The sequence below is a fragment of the Aptenodytes forsteri genome, unplaced genomic scaffold (genome assembly GCF_000699145.1).
Source record: "Aptenodytes forsteri isolate BGI_AS27 unplaced genomic scaffold, ASM69914v1 Scaffold104, whole genome shotgun sequence".
NCBI classification, from domain to species: domain Eukaryota; kingdom Metazoa; phylum Chordata; class Aves; order Sphenisciformes; family Spheniscidae; genus Aptenodytes; species Aptenodytes forsteri.
In genome coordinates this window covers 1,153,327-1,172,281 of record NW_008795943.1, presented here as the reverse complement: position 1 = coordinate 1,172,281, position 18,955 = coordinate 1,153,327, and the positions used below count along the sequence as shown (strand labels likewise).

The 18,955-nt window shown below is 37.0% G+C and overlaps 2 protein-coding genes across 2 annotated transcripts in view; one reads left to right on the top strand and one right to left on the bottom strand.

Annotated features, from left to right (window-relative positions):
* Positions 1-863: 863 nt before the first annotated feature.
* B3GALT2 (beta-1,3-galactosyltransferase 2) lies at positions 864-8,037 on the bottom strand. Its single transcript, XM_019473671.1, has 2 exons — positions 7,993-8,037; positions 864-3,123 (listed from the first exon to the last, which is right to left on the bottom strand). Exon 2 carries the CDS (start codon positions 2,985-2,987, stop codon positions 1,719-1,721), a length of 1,269 nt encoding a protein of 422 aa, XP_019329216.1. The 5' UTR covers positions 2,988-3,123; positions 7,993-8,037; the 3' UTR covers positions 864-1,718.
* A 48-nt stretch (positions 8,038-8,085) lies between these two features.
* The window catches only part of LOC103904011 (parafibromin-like), a 42,347-nt gene continuing 31,477 nt past the window's right edge, over positions 8,086-18,955 (top strand). Inside the window, exon 1 of the mRNA XM_009285340.1 lies at positions 8,086-8,371. Coding sequence (XP_009283615.1) covers positions 8,086-8,371 — 286 coding nt within the window. The remainder of the gene's footprint in view (positions 8,372-18,955) is intronic.

Here is an 18,955-nt window from a genome sequence, read left to right as displayed (position 1 = left end):
AGTCCACTGCAATACAGTCTGTTCGTGTGTGTAAGTTCCTGCATACAGACAGCCTTAGGGCTCCTGAGAGTGCTCAGTAATATGATTTGTCTTTTCATTACAAAGAAAAAAACCTGCTGTGATCTCTGTGCATGGTATGAAAACTAGGTGTTAAGAACTAGGGAACACTAGAAAAGTCAAGTAATGCTAAAGCTAGAAATTTATTTCTTCCTGAGCAGCTTTCCCATAAAAAGTGAAGTCTGAAGACCATAAATATAATCAATTTTATTAAATAATAAAAGTACATCAAATATTTGTATTTTATCCAATTAAAAAGTCCCAGTCAAACAGAAAACTAATCACAGTTCCATCATTTGCTGCTATATCAGAGGTGGGTATTGTTTACCCTGGCATTGTGACAAACAGTAATAACCTGAATCTGATACAACTCTGCTGTAACTCTGTTGGAAAATAAGCTTTAAAAGTTCTGTTTGTTAGAAAACTGGAAACCTGTAAATAGATTTAACCTACTTCTTACAATTTATTCGCAGTGGTACGTGTTGTGGCTTTAATTTTTAAAATTGCTTAGATTTTGTTCTTGCCCATATTGCTATTTGGAACTCTCAATCTTATTGTGACCTAGTCTTCCCCACCTGTAAGGTAAGGTGTGTGGCTTAATTTTCTCTAGCAGACCTATTTTTCACTAGACTGACCCTTTGTTTTTGGTAGGCTGGAAAGAGCAAAATCATCAAAGACTTGGTTGCTTTTCTCTCTCTTTCCACCAAATGAGACATTTTTGAAACTACAGTGAAAGATCTGAAGTTCCATTTTGCATTTCTGATCAGCCTCTTAGCTGCCTTGAAGTTATGTAAGGAAATTAATAGCAGATTCAATGAATTTGCATGAAGATGCCAAGATGAATGTTACTTGGCACCAGATTTTAGGAGCTCACCCTATGACTTCTAGAGAATTAAGTAACTTTTAGTCAAGTCTTTGAGGAGAATCTAGTTGAATCTACAATTGAATCTAGAACACCGCTTGCATTTCCGAAGGTGATGTACAAAGCGGCAGTTTTCTGAGCTTTGATTTCATTTATCCCTCCTTCCTAACCAAAATAATCAACTTTCCCAAAACTGGACCTACTTTAAGGGAGTACTTTCTTAGTGTGTTAGAGTTCATTGGTAGCGTCTTACTAAATTGTAAATGTGATGTTGCTAAATGTATTGTACATTAAAGAAGCGTATAATAATTTTAATGTGGTATTTGAAGGTAAAACTGATCTGCCTGTTGTGCATTTCCTTAGTTTTTCTTTTTTCATTTTATAGATATTCTAGATAACAAATCATTACATTGACGAGAACTAGAGCTATGAACGCATTTTTTAAAATAAAATCTTAGTGTGGAAAATATGCTCATTTATATTTTATTGGCACATAAATCAGCAATTGTACCACCAAAGTGTGCATGCTTATTATTGCACATTAACACAAAAATCCTTACATACTGTCTTCTTTTTTCCTCAAATTTGCTGGGAAAACCTTTTGGTTATAGTTTCATAATATTAGTGTTATCAAGAACTAGACTTTTTTAAACTTAAAAAAATAATTTTCAGACTCCACTATGTGATGGGGATCAACTAAAGGCTGTCCCATTAAGCTCATCCATTTTCACTGTACATGCGTTCAGCGGTATTTACAAATTGCACATGGAGTACATTTGACAGAGGGAGCGTTGTCCTTCTAGTGCAGTTTACGATGGCGATACCTGCCTGCTTTTTCTTTTGCTGCATTGGTGCAGGCATTGTGCTTATTTTGTTGTAAGTGGTTCCAGTATTTGATCAGTTCACTAGGTTGGAACTGATGGGAGGTAATTAGGTGGCTATATTTACAGCTGGAGTAAGAAACTCGCCAGTGATTGAAGACAAACTCATTGGGTGGAGGCATAGGGTCAATTCGCAGCTTGGCAAGACAGATCCCCACGTACACATCCTCTAAATGTAAACGTCTGATGCTTAAGGAGACTTTAAAGATTTTTTCTGCTAAATCTCCAGAAAAAACATAACCAGTTCCAGAGCAGAATACAGGATAACGTTCACTTGGATACAAATCAGGTGGCATATACCACTTACTATCCTTGTTCCTATTAGGTGCATAACCTCTCATTAAATAACCTGTGAAATACTTGTGCCTTGGAGGAAGTTCTGGCTTCAGAAGCTTGTGTATTAAATATTCAGTATTGACAAACATATCACTGTCAGTTTTCATAACGTATGGAACATGTGGACAATAAGATGCAACCCAGTTCATTCCCATCAGAGTTTTAATGGTTAAATTATAGTAGGTGTCTAAGTATTCTTGTTGAATGATGTCGTGGTACTGTCTGCTTTCCTCTAGTATGGTACGCTGGAGGTATCCATTTATCTTGATGCTTAACCCCAGCAAAAAAATACGAACAATTTGGATGCCAGGTGTCAGGCTTTCGTTACCCCAAGTTTGTCGAATAGCTTGTCTAGCTTCCACCTGGCCTGGCTCTGCAGCGATGAGCAATATTAGAAAAGGCGTCTTCTCTTGGCATTTCTCAGGCTCGTTGATGATGTATTTGAAATGATACGAAGTTGGATGCCGAGTACCTTTTTCGTTGTAAATACTTCCATTGGCACTGAGCGTATTCTCCAAACCAGTTACTCCTTGCAGTGACAGATCCGTGTTGTTGGAGTTGGTGACTGTTTGAGGCCTGAGCGTCTGAGGTACGGCATCTTTCCACACGTTCCTTAGAGAGCTGTGGTTTGTCTCGCTTTTTGTAGATCTAAATCCTCGTATAGCGTAAGCCATGGGATTTTCTTTGAATCCAGCCCTGCCTGGCAGCCAGTCGTGATGATTGAAGAACAGAAACATAGCAAAAAGAAATACGAGAGACATCAGGCCAATAAGATGGGTGCGAAACAGAGACCTTTTGGTATTCCAGGTCATCTTTGCAAAGCAGCAGTGTCGTCTTCTCCACTGAAGCATGTTGTAAGAATCCAATGGTGGGATAGGAGACAATGGCCAAGCAAAATGCTTTTCCGATTGTTTTTGAATCCACTGCTATTCTTTGGTATTCATTTTCTTTTGTTCATGTCGAGTAATTGTCTGCAAATGGCTCACTCTGCAAAGATTTAAACAAAGAAAATCATAAGTCTTTAATTTTACATGCTCATAATATAAAAGGTTACAATGAGAAAGTAGATATAAACATAAAATTGAGTTCAATTTTTTTTAAAAAACAGCCCATGTTAATATAAACAAGGTTTGATTTTTATGCTAAAAGCCAACCTTGTTTTATGATGAAAGTACTTTATTTGTGTTAGCTTTTAAAAATGCTTTTTTCATGGTAAAAGTTTTGACAAACATCGTGGGTACCAAAGATGGTAAGAAAAAAAAAAAAATTGGTCATGTTAGCAGAAAAAGTGTGAAGTAGATGTAAATAGCTTCATGTATACTGACTGTGAAATCCTTCTGCAGTGTTTGAGAAGGACTGAATGAAAAGGCCTTGATACCAGATGGAAGGTTTATTGGCATTAATTAAAATTGATTTGACATGCAGAGGCTAGTACGGCTCACAGTTTAAAAACCTTTTTTGTAAAATGGTCATGTATTGGTGGTGGGACAGACGGCACAAGGTTGATTATGGCAGAGTTGTGTTAGTCACAGTACAGTGCTTGGCATGTTTCCACCAGCCCCGACTGTGTTCAGAAAGTCAATGAGAAGATGCACCTGTCAAAATTAATTTTCAGGGTCCGGTAACCTCACTGCACAGCCCTCAGATGGTAACGCAGGATAACATTTTCGGTCACCTTGCAAGGTACCTTTAACCTTCTACTCCACAATGAAGGAAAATATTGAATGGAACACTTGGCTGTTGTGCCAGGCTCATTGATGTAAAATTAAGCTGTTGATTTTTGGTAGGCAGAGATCTTAGGTAAATGTTCATATTAACTCAAAATAAAATTGCACAGCACTAAGTTTCTGGCAAACTATCTGATGAACGTGATTTCTTATTTTTTTCCTCTATAAATTTATATGTAACTGCTATACTTCTGGTATCATACAGAAATTTCAAGTATTGTTACCAGCAGCTGTAACTGTAAGAAGAAATGCCAAAGTAGTCTGTGCTTCATTTTCTCTTAAATTTTTTTCATATTCAAGAGCAGAGTCAATATGGCAGCTTCGTGATGCTGCATATTAAAAGCTGATCACATCATTTCGTAAATGAACCTTTCACTGCACAGTAGCAATTCGTTTGATTTTCAATTTGCTCTAATTTATTTCTGGGCCCTAGGGCTTTGTATAGGAAAAAGGATGACAGTTGAACAAGAGTCCATAGAAAATGCTATTTCTAATAGAAATGTGTAATTTATTAATTTCTTTGTTATCTTCTAAAACCAATATTTGGATTAATTTCTGCATTTAAAAACTAAGTGACGTTATATGGGAAATTACAGGATTTTTACATTGTAAGGAAGTAATTTGAGATGGCAGTTGAATAATGTATCATTAAATTGTATGTGTGTGACAACATTCAATCTGCGCTTGGTTCGTGTAAGGGAAAATTTGTATTTCAAAAGGGTAGGGAGAGACGTATAACTGAGCTTTATTTTAATTACTGTATGTCAGTTTATATATAAACAAAATAACGTGTATGCAGAAGATGCCTCATTCACAGTATTTGGAAGCAAGGGGGAAGTAGCATTGCACGGAGTCGGAATTGTCTCTCTTGCTAACCTCCGCTAGGAGGAGCAAGTAAGCGGGGATTTTAGCTGTGGTTTGTGACAAAGTAAACGTATCTAAAAGTAAACGTATCCTCCTCGAAAAGGAGGACGCTGCTCCTCCATTCTCTTTCTGAAATAGCAAAATATTTGCCTAGTGATCTATTAAGCTCTTCCCTGTCGTTGTGCTGTTACACAGCGTTCATGAATTTTGTTCTCAAGCTCACTGACAGTATTTCTGATTCCTTCCTTCCCCCCCCCCCCGCCCCGCTTTGGACTGATGCCACTTACCGGAGACTGAGCTATCTTTCTAAAAATTATTTTCTGGTCTACAGCTGTTAAACATGTGTGTCTAAAGTATGCAGCTTGAGAATTAACCTGAAACTCCACACTACTCTTTTTATGCTGCTTTAACTCAGACATCCGTATGTAAAAGAAAATAAGCCCCAAATGTAGAACTTATGCTTATCTGACCACTTGCACCTGCTTTTGCATGCTTAGAAAATAAAAGCCTGCCCGCAAAACTAATAACTTTTAGTTCCTCTGCAGTGTGCAGTGAGTTTTAAATGAACGCTCAGCTATTTGGGAAGAATATCTCTGCATAAGCAAACATAAATGTCACTTCAAAGGGTACCCTAGATCTCGGGGAAGTTAATTGTTTGATACCAGTTTGGAGGGCAACAGTGGGAATACATGATTAATTATCGTTCCATTGCATGCGTATGCAGTTTAGGAAGAAAGTCAAAACCAGAATTTCACGAATGTGGAGTAGCAGCTAGAATTTGGTTTAATTTTGTCACACTGAATTGTTCCACTTTGAAAACCGCAGTCATTAGATGCAAATACTTCAGCAAATCTGCTCTGCACTACTAATCTGTGTTTAATTTTTAATTGAGGTAGTGTTTTGTTGTGCACCTTCTTTCTTATGGCAATAGGTGAAAGTGAGAATCTTAAGTTATGTAAATATTTGCATAATCTGAAAACTGTTTTCAGGTGCTGTCTTTCCATGATGCACTGAGAAAGTGTCCCAGAAAAGGCAGTTGTAATGGCTGAAACATTCCCCCCCCAGGCTGCATGCTCACATTGTGCACATTAATGGGGGATGGAACTAGAATCATAAGAAATTTAAAGAAAGTAATTTCTCACGTATTTCCTTGATTTTTTCAAGATGGGAGTTTCCTAGAAAATCTTCAATCTCTGTTTGCCCTTTAAAAAGGCATTGTATGGATAGGGGTAGGACCCACATCTATTTCTCAGCTTCATAAAACTATTGACTGAAAAAATCCAGTAACTTTGTGTCTCATTTTCTTTGCAATTCAGGTGTAAAACATTTCAAAATATACAGTGGGTATTAAGTGTTTGAAATACAGCAATAGCAATTGCTCCTTTAAAATATACTACATGCTAGGATGCATTGTTTAAAAATAATGTAAGCAGCTATCAATATATATTAAAACCACCATTAAATAGCATCATGAAATATTTTTCTCTCACTTTTTAATTAGGGTTAGAGCGTTACTGCTTTTGCCCAAATATTTAAAATTTCATTTCACAGAAGGCTTATAAACAGGCACCAACCATTGGCAGTAGGTAAAAAAGCCTAAGTATAGCAAAAGGTCTCTATACAATCACCTTGTCCTCCGAAAGTGTCTTGTTGCATGTAGTTATGCATTTTGAAGATATGATTTATAATAGCTGTACTTCATTTTTGGCACTTGACTGTGCAGTCACTGATGCATTATCAAATGCCAAATATATAAACTGTGAATGCCTCTTGAATTTTTATTTGTGATCTGTGCTCTGCTGGTGTTTCGGTTCCTTGCACTTTCAGTTCTGCTCTATAATTACAGCTTTGCAGATGGAAGCATTCGAATTCCCATTCACACGTCCTGGATTTTCATATTTTGATTAGCTGTGTGGGCAAACTTTTAATTAGAGGGAAGAGTTCAAAAGGCAGCCTGAGCCGGTATTCTGATGAACAGCAGCAGCAGTAGCATATTAGGCCTCTCATAACATGCCTGAGTTCACTTACAAACTGCATTAATCTTTTGCACAAAACAGTACTCAGGATGAGGTTTGATGTGCAGGTTTTTAAATGTCAGATACGAAAGTTGCACCGCTAGCTAGGCATGCTTCTCCAGGAGTATTCCCTGAGGGTAGAATTTTTTGTTTTAAAAGTTCTGGAAAGTGACTTTACCTTCTAAATGTCTTAAAAGTGATCTGAAACCAGTGACTGTTGTATGCTGCATCCTTAGGTATGTGAACTCTTTTCAGTTGCAGTTGTTTTCTTGCATGTTAGGATTGCCTTGGGCAAAGAAAGCACATTTATATTGACATTTAATGATTTATTATAGCTTATCGGTAGATTCTGCAGATAAGCACTTTCTTTCTGTGGTGTATTAAATTGCTATAAATTTAGGTCTTAAATTTGTATTGCAAACATTCATCTTGTTTGTTTGCCATTAGTGATGAAGTATTTAAATTTCAACAGTAAATAGAAATGAATGGCAATTAGATGGAATGTCATTTTACAATCAAAGTTAAACAGTGTTTTCATATTAAACAGAAATTGTAATGATGGCATGAGACAAGTTATATGCTCACCATTTTGTGTGTATAGTGTTTGAAGGTTTCCTTTTAGGATGTCAGGGGAGCCTGATGTTACTTGTAAAATGTGGTGCCTGATTGCACTGCTGATGGTTTAAATCGTGTCCAATTTTTTGCACGCTCCCAGTTTATGTTTGGCTGATATTAGCCTGAGAACATTTTGCTTGTGTTTAGGGGGGAAAAAGCAAGTGTAAGAAAGGTCTGAAGGTACTCTTAAGATAATGTAATTGGACTGCGTGGTCTGTTTTGATGGTTCAGTGCTCTCAGTGTGTCACATCATGGCCATTTTACCAGTGCTTTAAGATTACTTCAGATAAGGATTAATTCTGACCTAGTTTGAGAGGATTTCTAACTGTTTTTTCTGTATTGGAGGGGTTTGAGTTTTCAATTTCTCAGCTAAAAGCAATCATTACAGTAGCAACATTATCCCTTTAATCCTTCCTCTCTAGCCACACCAACCTTGTGCAGACTGAAAGCAATGCATTTAGTAAGTGTAAGGTAGTGACATTGTGCTGTGGGAGAGGAAAACCTGCTAGAATTCTTTCTCCCTGTTCAGAGACATGTTATCTCAGGGCTCTGCAAATTAGGAACAATCATTATCTGTAATGGCTGAAAAGGTAACAGACAATCAAATGAATATCACACACAAGGATTTGACATACCTTCCTTGGTCAGGCCATTTATGGTGCGAGGATTATACCCACAGAAAATAGTTTTGGCACGCCATCACTTCAGCAAAAAAGATGCTATCGAACATGCGCACATCCCCCAACAGTCTGCTTCCTGCGATTGCTTTTCACAGTATCCAATCTGTCCATCTGTCTGCTCGTTGCTGTGTTACCTTCCTTGCTCATAAGTGTTGTCCTTGTCTTGGGGCTTTTTGTTCATCCTTCAAACAAAAGGACAGTAGTTCTCGTTTCTGTTCTGATCGGGGCTGTCTGGCGTTCACGGCCGATGTATTGGAGCTTTTACATCTGGTGTTTCCCTTGTCGGACGATGCAGTGCTGTGTTTTCTTCTCCTCAGTATCCATATTTCTAATGGTAATGTTAGCAGGGAGTGCTAGCGCGTAGTGGTTCAGTTGCCTTCAGTAATAGGATTTCCCTCTACTCCTTCCTTCATTGTTGCTAGGCAGTAATAGAAATGGTTTTGAGCTGCTTTAACCGAGGATTCTGGTCTATAAAATCCATTCCGTAGTTCGTCAGCTGCTGCACAGGCAGGCAGCAGTTTAAATGTGGGTTTTGACAGATGCTGTCTTCTGACAGAGCAGAATTTAACGTCATTGCCTGGCTGAATCCCACGTGATTGTTTGCATTCATTTTGACTAAATCCAAAGGCAGCCAGAAAGCTTTACAGGCTCTTGCTGCTATTTGATAAATGATATGTACTCAGTTTAAGCACAATGATAGGTGAGTACTATAAAAATTGTATGATTATTAAATGAATGATTGAGGGTTTTTTCCAAATTGTTTTCACTTTTCCTTGACACTGTAACTTATGATTCTCTAGGGGATTTTTAATGCTAGACGTTCTATTCCCGTATTCCAAAAGCTGTTCTGCAGTGCAAAGGAATTAAAAACATTTAAATACTGAAGCTTGATTTAACCCATCTGGCTCTCTTCGAGTATAAATCTTTTGTGCCTTCATGCCAAAGAAAAAATGTATTTCTTTGCTCATACTTCCTTTACACATGCTTACTCTATAAAAGCTGCTTTTTGTAATCTTAGGTTAGTCAATTAAGCTGGACGATGCTAATGTATAAGCACACGCTGTTAAGCTGCCTTTCTGCTGTTAATGGCTTTCTTCCTTGGTAAAGGTCAAAGTCTGGTGTTGCAGAATCGGGGGCACTTGATTTCAATTATTGATGGATCTAAAATGTCTTTTGTCTGTTACAGACATACTTATATTATAGAATTTGTCTTTCTGGTCCTAATGAAACTTGTGGTCCTCTCATTTCTCTCCTTTTAATGACTGACTCTTCTATGCTGAAGCATCTTATTATATTTACTCTCTGTTATAAATAACATATCCCAATAGATAGCTCAGGAAATAGAAAGCTACCAGCATACTTACCCAGGTATTTATTAGTCACTGTGTGTGTCCACTCTATTTTGAAAAGTTAATGACCAGCTCTTTAGACTGTTGTGTTTTTAGTTTTTTTAGCCGAAGGATAAAGAAAATACAATTTCTCTATCATATGGTATCTCTGATTAGCAGGATTGGGGGTTTTACTGGCAAATAAGGCTTCCCCAGGCAGTCAGTGTGTTTTGCCATTCTAGATGCATATTCTGATAATTTACTAGAAACATAGTCAGATTTATATCCTCCTAGCTAAATCACCTACGTACACCAACTTTCTGCATTAATTTAGTCTTGTTTTTAATGTATGCATTTGCTATCCTAATGACAATTTCCACAAATCCTATGATCCTATTTGAGGACATTTTAGGAGCATGAGCATATTCCCTAAATATTAATTATAAATATAACGTGCATATCAGTAAATACTTGTCTCTCCTCCAGTCTAAAAATTTTGTATTTAAAAAATGGAGGGGGGTCAGCAGGGTGGTGGAGCGAGAGAGGAGACACCTGTGTTCAGCACTACTTACTGTTCTGGGATGTTTATGAATAATTGAGAATCAGTGCTTTGAAAGGTTGCATGTGTGCTCAGTACTGAATTTTCCACTTAAACACACAAAGCTTTCTTATCCTTACCCTATAAAATATAGACAACTATATATAATCTCTTGCTGTACGTATACAAATATGTGACAGAGTTTGGCTAGGAGTATTGTCAATTTGCTGCATTCTGAGCTACGAGTAGGAAATCAAGTGAGATATTCATGTAGTTAATTTACCCATATTGATTTACATAGAAGCAAGTAATGTTTTTTCAAATACCAGCATGTAAATCTGCCTCTGATTTTTGAATTTTCGGATAAGACACATAACATTGTATTCAGGAAGCAAGTCTAAATCTCAACAGAATGGTTATTAAAATCCATAGTGTTTCCACTAAATTTATTTACTACTGCTTCACTATACCTGAAGTGTATCTTTGAAGGTTTGTGAGTTCTATGTAGTATGTTTACATATTGGGGTAGGCAGAGCTGTTTTTATTTTTCTGTAAATGCTCATTAGTAAATATTAAAGGTTGAAAAATCCCAAGGGCCATTTTTTCTAAATAGAATCTGTTTTAAAGTAAATTTAGAAGGGAACAGACATCAGCTTTGGCTTTTAATTATATGACCATATCATTGTGCATAGCTTGTAAAGTTCAGGCAGAGCTGTTGCCTGTTGGTATGCGTAAAATTTGTCATCTTGCCATGTGAACAAACTGAATACTGAATTCTTAAATCTTAATGAACAGTTTCTATTGTTCACTCATTCTTTGCTTTTAAAGAATGAGCAGGTCTCATCTTACAGAAAAGTAAGGAAAAGCTTTGATTTTTCTACTACTTTCTATCTGGGTGTGACTAATGTAAATTTAGAGTCAAAGTTTCAGGAAGAAATTCCTTTTCTTTTATAGCACTTTCTTCTTTACTACTTTTATATGATACTGTATGTTTCTGGGTATTTCAGGAGGGCGGAGCTTGCTTTGTACTGGAAATATGACCTGAATGTTTGAGTAATCTTGCTGGGCTGGAGGTTGGAATGTGCTTTATTTCAGCTAAATCTCACCATGAAGGGTCAGTGGACTGCTTGTTCTTGATCCAAGGAGTAGTATGTTCTGTAATGTTACTATGGTTACATCTTAAATTAGAAGCTGCAATGTTAGTGTTTGAAATGCTGGCATCTATTAAGACTAAGAAGGAGTTACTCTGATGTGAAGATGTGCAGCGTGTGTGTAAGGAACACTTTAGAGTTACCGTGACCAGTGAAAGCTTGACTGTTCAGTGAGTTCTGCAAAGCTAGAAGCAGATGCAAGGAGTCAGAAAAGATGTCTACTTAGGATAACAGTGCACGTGACAACTGTGAATTATGCAAAATGTACTTGTGCAAAACAAAGGTGTGTAGGTTTGGAATATTTTCTTCAAAAAACTTAAAAAAACTTCCTACATGTCATTTTTAAAGGGTATCAGCAGAATCTTGTCTAACTGGTTTTAGAAGAAATCAGACCCTAAGGTTGAGCCATTAAATAAAGTTCTGTCTTAAGTCTCTCAAATCAATTTTGAGTGGTCGCGATAGTCAGGTGTGTGCTGCATGGTAACTTTCTGCCTGGTGGCCATGAGTCCCATGAAAGTTAAACTAAGTATGTACATCATAGCTGACATCAACTGAATGTTCCCATATGGACTGTGCTTTCTGGATACCCCAGGAATACTTTGCAAAGTTTATTCCATTTTATCATAATAAAATATAGTATTATTTCAGCTGTAATGTGTTGAAAACCTTTCAAATGACAGTTCAAAATGATTAATGGCAACATTTTCAAGGTTGGTTATTTTTGCTTTTGAATTTTATTTTTTCCTTCTGGAAATGTGTTAATACAGAATGTCATAAATGCTTAGTTTTAATTTTCTGTGTTACGAATTATTATGTATATGGCCAGTGGCCATTCTTCTCTTTGCTTCAAAAAGAATACTTCTCCAATAAGTCATTTAGAGCGGAGAGGACAGCGTTGTAGAATACTTGTAATTTGCTTGGCTACTTTGTGATCCCAACATGTTTCTTAACTATCACAAGCATGTTTGTAACTGAATAAAAAATAGCAATCTAGAAATGACCACAAGTGTCAGTATTGCCTGCCTTATTTTCCTTAGCAGATTTTCACCATTGCTTAGTTAGTTGTGAAACCCAGCTTAGGCTTGCTGCATTTTTTTTAATAAATGGTCAAGATTTTACACTCTGTTCTAATCACACCCAAGCCATAAACTTAGTGATTTAATTAATCTTTGAATGTCTTTAAATTTAAAACAGAAATGCAGCAATACAGATCAATCTGAAATGGTGATAGAACTAGAAAAGGCTTCCAGTTATTCTGAAACATGCATATTTTTGTTTGCTAAGGAATAGTTGATAATTGTTATATCATTCAATATGGAATACAAGCACATCCTCTAACTTTGCAAAGTTGTGAGGGAGAGAAAAGACCGAGTGATCTTTTCAAGTCAGGAGGGTGCTTCTTACTCCGTCTGCCTTAGGAAACATTTCAAGGGGATGTTTCATAATTCTAAAGCTTGTATTTTTTTATTAAGTAAACTGATGTTCTAGGTATCCAACTGGAATTCAGTCCATTCTCCTATCACAGCTTCCTGTGAGGAACACAAGTTTGGAGTGCTTCAAGATTCACTTGAAAAGCCAAAATACAAAACGGTTTTGGTCTACTTTATTTCTGTTCTGGTTGTGTGTGTTATGCAAATTTTGCATATTGGACTACTGTCCAGACACGTTTCTTTCCTCAGTAATGTGTTGTTTGCTTTATCACATCTTCTTTCTTTTCTGTATTCCAATTTTTCATGTCTTCCCCCAGGCTTCGCATCCAATTATTGCTGATCTCAAGTGCTAAATGCAGGGTTTTTTTCCCAGGGGATGGACAACATAATTTCATTTGTATTGTGCAGTATTTTTGGTTGCGCGGTTCTCCCCTGATGAACTGACAATCCAGTGCCAGCAGTAATATTTTCTACCTGTCACAAGTGTTCCTTTTGCATTCTGAGAAGAGCAGGGACTTTATGAAGCTTTGAATCAGCACAGCAGGGGAGAGAAGGCCAACCAGCAGTAGTACGAAACGTTTGCAGGCAGTTTAAAGAACTGTGGAAAATAGACTTCTGTTTTTCCCCTTACCTTATGACTTACCCCTAACACCCACCCTCACACCCCCAGCATGACAATTTGAAATGAAAACTTAAATTCTTACAGAAAGTGAGACTTTGGGGAAGAACTGATGCTACGTATCAAATCTCTTAAAGCGGGAAGATGGCATCCTATGGCAGTTAATAGGCCACCAGCTCTTTTGCCTAAGGAGAAAAATGCATTGTTCCAGCTGTTGCCACCTGTCCAGCCCTTTCTCTCTGCCTGACTCCTTCCTGCAACAGGCACAGAAAGACCCTTTTCCCTTAGGCTATCTTCAGGCTCGTGAGGCATCCGGCACTTCTCTCCCAATGATTTGAAGAGTCATGGCCCATCAGGTTCATCACCAGGATGCAGACCTCCTGCCCAGCACTTTTCTTTGGACTGCTGGATAAGCTACATAGAAAATTTTTTTTTTTTTTTGTGAGACTGATTAAGAGATTAGCAGCTCCAACTGTGCATCTGCTCACTAAATTTCTTTCCCTTTTTATATGGTTTGTACGTGAATATGGAGGCATTTTGTCAGCCTCAAAAATTCCTGGTTTTGAAGTTGAAACTGGTGACACAGATGTTTAGTTAATGGTAAATAATGTGAAATTGAAGAGCTGGAATTTCAGAGCTGTCAGAATTTCATGTGTCTTGGGGTTGAGACTTGTATTGACTCTTTCCATTGTCACATTTCTTCAGTAGCTGTAGCACATTAATTCCTACAGCTCCATCCTGTAGGTATCCTCATTTACAGCTAATTCTGTGGGACATGCAGGGTTTACAGCAGAAATAACAAAACTTTAGCAAGTGTCTTAAATGCCTGAAGCCTTTTCTTCAAGCGCAGATGCTTAAACTAGGAAAAACAACAAAATCCGTGGAAAAAATCCTTTCTCCAGTGATCCAAGAGGTTCTATCCCTGTAATAAATTTAAACAGTATTTGTTCATATCCAACAGAAAACCTGGATCATAAAATGGAGAGTAAGTCCCCTTTTAAGAGCAATTCCCTGCCGCCCTTTCTTTGGCGTGTTGGGAGAACTAAAATTATTCCAAACACCTTGCATACCACCTAGTTTGACAGAACTAATTCAGCTTGGCCAGCCAGTTTCATGTATGTTTTTTCCTAATGTTGTTCCATGTTAATGATTCCCTCAACTTGAAGTAGTTTCCAGTCAGTGTGTATTAATGAAAAGCTGATTTTAATATGTGCTGAGTTTTATCATGTAGTGTGCTTAACTGATTTCTGGTTATTTTAAAGTTAATTCTGTTTGGTGGCAAAAATCCTTTGGAAGTAAATGTTCATTTGTATATGCTTCTGATGAACAAAGAAATCAAGTTACCATGCAAAATGACTTTGCATACCCCTAGTTGCTAGTTTGTCCTGCAGACTTTCCACTTTTGAAATTCTCATTAAACTTAAATGATAGCATCCCTTTAGTGACTTCCAAGGAAGAGGAAACTATGCTGTGTAAATCATGCTTTTTGTCTGAATAACTGTGTTCATAATTCCTTCTGTAATCAGTGTAAGAGTCTAGATTAATTTCGTGAGCCTGAGGATTTTTTTCACATAAATTACTAATGCAGAGTCAGAGTCACCAGGACTCCTAGTCCTCAAATACGTGATTTAGAGGAAATCCTTAGAGCTCGGTTTGTGTTATGTTAATTGACAGAGAATATTGGTTCAGAACTAGAAAATTTTTATTCTTTTCTGCTATCCCAAACTACATTTCAAACTTAAATTCCAGGTTTTTTAGTTTCTGTAATTTAGTGGCTTCTAACAGAAGAAGAAATCAGAGACAGCTCTCTTGCATCTTGTCCATCTCAAGACATAATATTAAGAATCATTAATGCATGTGTTTAACAGAAAAAAATACTGGATATATTTAATGTAATAATGCTGAATTTATAAAATTTGGCCTAAAATTAAATATTATATTTTTCTGTAATATAGAGATATATATTCTTGTAACTCTTAATCAGTATCTGCAACGCTTTCTAGCACTGATCCGTTTTACTAAAGTAGAGTAAATTTATAGGGAGCATCTGTCACCTAAAAAAACCCAAACAACCCGACCTCTTAAAAACACACAAAAAACTGTCATCCTCTTAAAACTGCCACAAATCTCATGATCTTGGATGATGAGTTGCACATTGCAGATTCTTTTAAGTCTTCTCCTCAAGGATTTGCATAACTAAGCATTCAGACTTCTACAAATGCTTTTTCTGTAATTTTTGGTTAATGCACGTTTGTGCTTTATTTATGTGCAAGTATTATGATTTACATTGCAGAAGAAAAGAAAAAACTTTTCGGAGACCAAACCTGACCTTTCTTTTTTCTTTTTCTCCCCCCTCCCCCACCTTTGGACCACCATTTTACTGTTTTCCTTGGAGTTACTTATTTTGCCAAATATAAAAAGCCCTGTAATTCTATTAATGTCAGTAAGAAGCGTAATAGTGGAAAAAAGTCAACAGTCATTTTCTACTTCTATTGCATTTCTAGGTAAGCAAGCAAAGTAATAAAATAGAATAAAAATTCCTTCTTAATTTAATGAGGCCTGGATACAATACAAAAAGGGAATCCTTTTTTTTTTTTTTTTTAGAATCCAGGTCACCTCATATGGAGAAGATTTTTGCTGTGGAAAAAATCTTTCATTTTTTGCTATTTTCTTTTTTTTCTTTCTTTTTCTGTTTTCCTTTCTCCCTTTTTTTTTTTTTTTTTTTTCCACAGTTGACTCTTACACAGCACTGTCTGGAACTATGCACCAGTATCTCTACTTTTATGCTGGGTTTGCCTAATGACAAGAAGAGGGGTTTTTGTTATGTGTAATTAACTTTCACTTATCTGAGGTGCGCTGGGGAAGGGAATAGGCAAGGAGATATGTCAGTAATGTGGGAAATGCTGGATGCAGCGGGGAAAGTTAGAGCAGGTCTCTTGAATCTCTGTACTTCTCTCACTAGCAGGTTGGTTGGGACCAATGCCAGATTAAAATTGGATCTGTGTATTCACATGATAATGCACACAATCTAATAAGCCTTGTGGAATGTCGACCATTAGGGAATAGATGCATCAGCCTACTCTGAATGGTCTGGTGGAGTCGGTTCAGGTCCCCTGTGGCTGGAGCTAATAAGCTCTGATGACTCTGTGTAGAATTGCTTCCTTGTTCTTGAAACAGTGCTGCGGCATACATGAGATGCTTGCAAGATTTATAAATAGTAGCTCCATGCTGTGTGGCGGTGCTGTTTCTGAAGCCTTGCTGGCCTGGGAAGTAAACTAGCTGTGTTTCTATGAAGCTGCCCTGAGCTAATGAAATCGCTAAATCTAAGGCACCTCTGTCATCTCGAATGGAAAATGTGCTACCTAGAATATCTGATCCCAGTTGATTGAGATCTGATGGCAATAATAAGTTTGGGGTTTTATAGAACGGCTTTCATACTGGTAGTGCCTTGTCATTATTTTTATCTAATTTTCAGATGTTTTTCTTCAAACTAGGCACTAGTCAGTGACAAAAATGTCTGTTTGAGAAGATGAGGGTTTTTGCTCTTCCTTCAAAATAGGCATATATTCATTTATGCAAGAGTATGACAGTGTAGAAGCTGAGAAATAAGGAAGAAATATGTAGTCTGGCATAAGCTCTGGAATAGTTGGTTTTTCGTACTTTTTCAAAATGTCTTTTTAGAAGAACAGGAATAAATAGAAATGTGTGAGGTTTTGTACTTATTACCAGCCTTTTGAGCTACACGTAAAATTACTATGCTGCCCTTCCTCAAAAGGTGACACTGCTATTTTGCTTTGGTGTTTTTCTCATAAAAGTAGAGCACCACCAGATTAAGACAAGGAAGTTATTGGATGAGTCTCTATGAAATTGAATCTGTTTGTGACTGGTGAAGCCCTCCTAAGCACGTACAGAAAGTTCCAGGGTGTCATAACAGAGGATTCTTGTTACACTTTGGGTTTTTTTTTCTGATTGAGATCTTGGCACTGAAAGCCTAACTCTCTTCCAAAACATTGTCTGCTCTTAGTGGCTTATTCATTTTTATTTCCTGCCACCTAAGTGCTCAGTTTTCCAGTGAGGGGATCTTGCTTTGCAACAGATTGCTGTAGAAAAAAAAATCTTGTTTATTTTTTATCACTGACAGTAGACTTTTCAAAGGCGAAACAACTATTTGAAGTAACGGGACAGATGTGAGGGCTGAAGGGGAGCTGAAGAGGTCTTGCTGCTTAAGGCAGATTTCCTTCAGATAAACTGTGAAATCCACAGGATCGTATTATGGATGACTGATATTTGCTAACATGTGAGTAGCAGAAGTAATAGTTGCAGTGAACCTCACCTGTGTCTGTGCTGACTGGCATAGTCTGTCATCTTAGACATTTATTCACAGTGGGAAATTCTTAAAGATGAATTTGTATGTGTATGTATGTGTGTATACGTACACGCAGGGGCGGGTGTGTATAGAGTGAGTGAGAGGGGCAGCCATTTGAAAACTTTTAAAACCTGTTTTAAAATAAGCTTTTGAGTCTGCTCATTTAGTCAGGTTTTTTTTTTTCTGCAGTGATGGATGAAGACTGTATAAAAGTCATAACATAATAGGAAGATCCTAAAATTTGTAGAGTTTTTGTACAGCCCTTACCCTGTCTTCATCTTTGAATAGAATGACCCCAGACTGTATGAATGAGACCTTGTCAGTTGACCTTCATTTAAGAGGACAGCATTTCTGCACTACCAAAAATACAGCTGTGCCCTAGCCATTTCAAAGAACAGTCGTATTATAAACCAGATCTCATAATGCATAGATAGAAGCTTGGAGATAGTTTATCTAGTGTATGGATTGTGTATAGAATGAAAAAATAAGAGTTGAATGCTGTCGTCTTCTTAGTGCTTTGAGAAGGGCTTAATTTAATCTTCTCTACTAAAGAGAGAAGAATAATGGGGAATTTAGATATAATGCCAAAGGAAGCTGAAAGTAGAGGCAGAAGGCCAAATGGAAAAATTCCTCTTGTATGATGAAGCCAGAATCCTTCCTGTATTTTAACTTAATGCATGATTTATTGCCATAACAGTTAGTTTTTGATATAGGCATATAACATCATTGGCTTTTATATTCTATAGTAGGGTGGTATGAATGATAGGTTTATTCAGGATACAAATACCAATAGCAGTTTGCACAATCTATTTGGTATGTAATGTTGTAGCAATAATACACAAATTCTGTTGCATGCATGCTGGCGCAAAACATTTTGAAGGCAATTCTTTCAACCTAAATATTTGTCAAGGAGCACACAAGTAGAAAGCATTGTTGCTGTGATGAAAATATGGTATCTAGTCTTCTATTGTTAGTTTTCGACATACGAATCTATGATGGGTGACTAAAATAGTTTTGTGTCCCAGGTGACTTTGTTATATGATGATTAAGATTGTGATTCTGTTGCTTGATTCACATAGGTAATTTCTTTTTGAAGTAAAACAGCCCTATCAAAAGGCTGTATAACTTTTGTCAAAGAGCCAGACTTTTAGAACACACTTAAATGAAGACAACTGAAAGTTGAACAGTACATTGTCTATTCGCTCTTTGGGTACAAAACAGAAGGTTTTAATTTGTTGTAGTGTTTGGGGGATTACTAGGTTTTTTTAATCGTAGAATCTGTTGGCTAAGTATAAAGGCTTAATCTAGGAAATGAAGAATTTTGGGTTCAGGCGGGTTCCTGGCTCTTTCTGCTGACATGTACAGTAGTGTGATTTAGTGCTGTGTAGTAGTGATCCCTGCAAAATATTTTAACTTTTTAGTCTGTTTACATCTGTACCTAGGGAGGGAAACTTCAGGCCTTTTGGAGTTACCCAGTTGCACTGAG

Excerpts from the sequence above, each read along its gene's own strand:
- B3GALT2 (XM_019473671.1), bottom strand. The coding sequence starts at position 2,987 with ATGCTTCAGTGGAGAAGACGACACTGCTGCTTTGCAAAGATGACCTGG.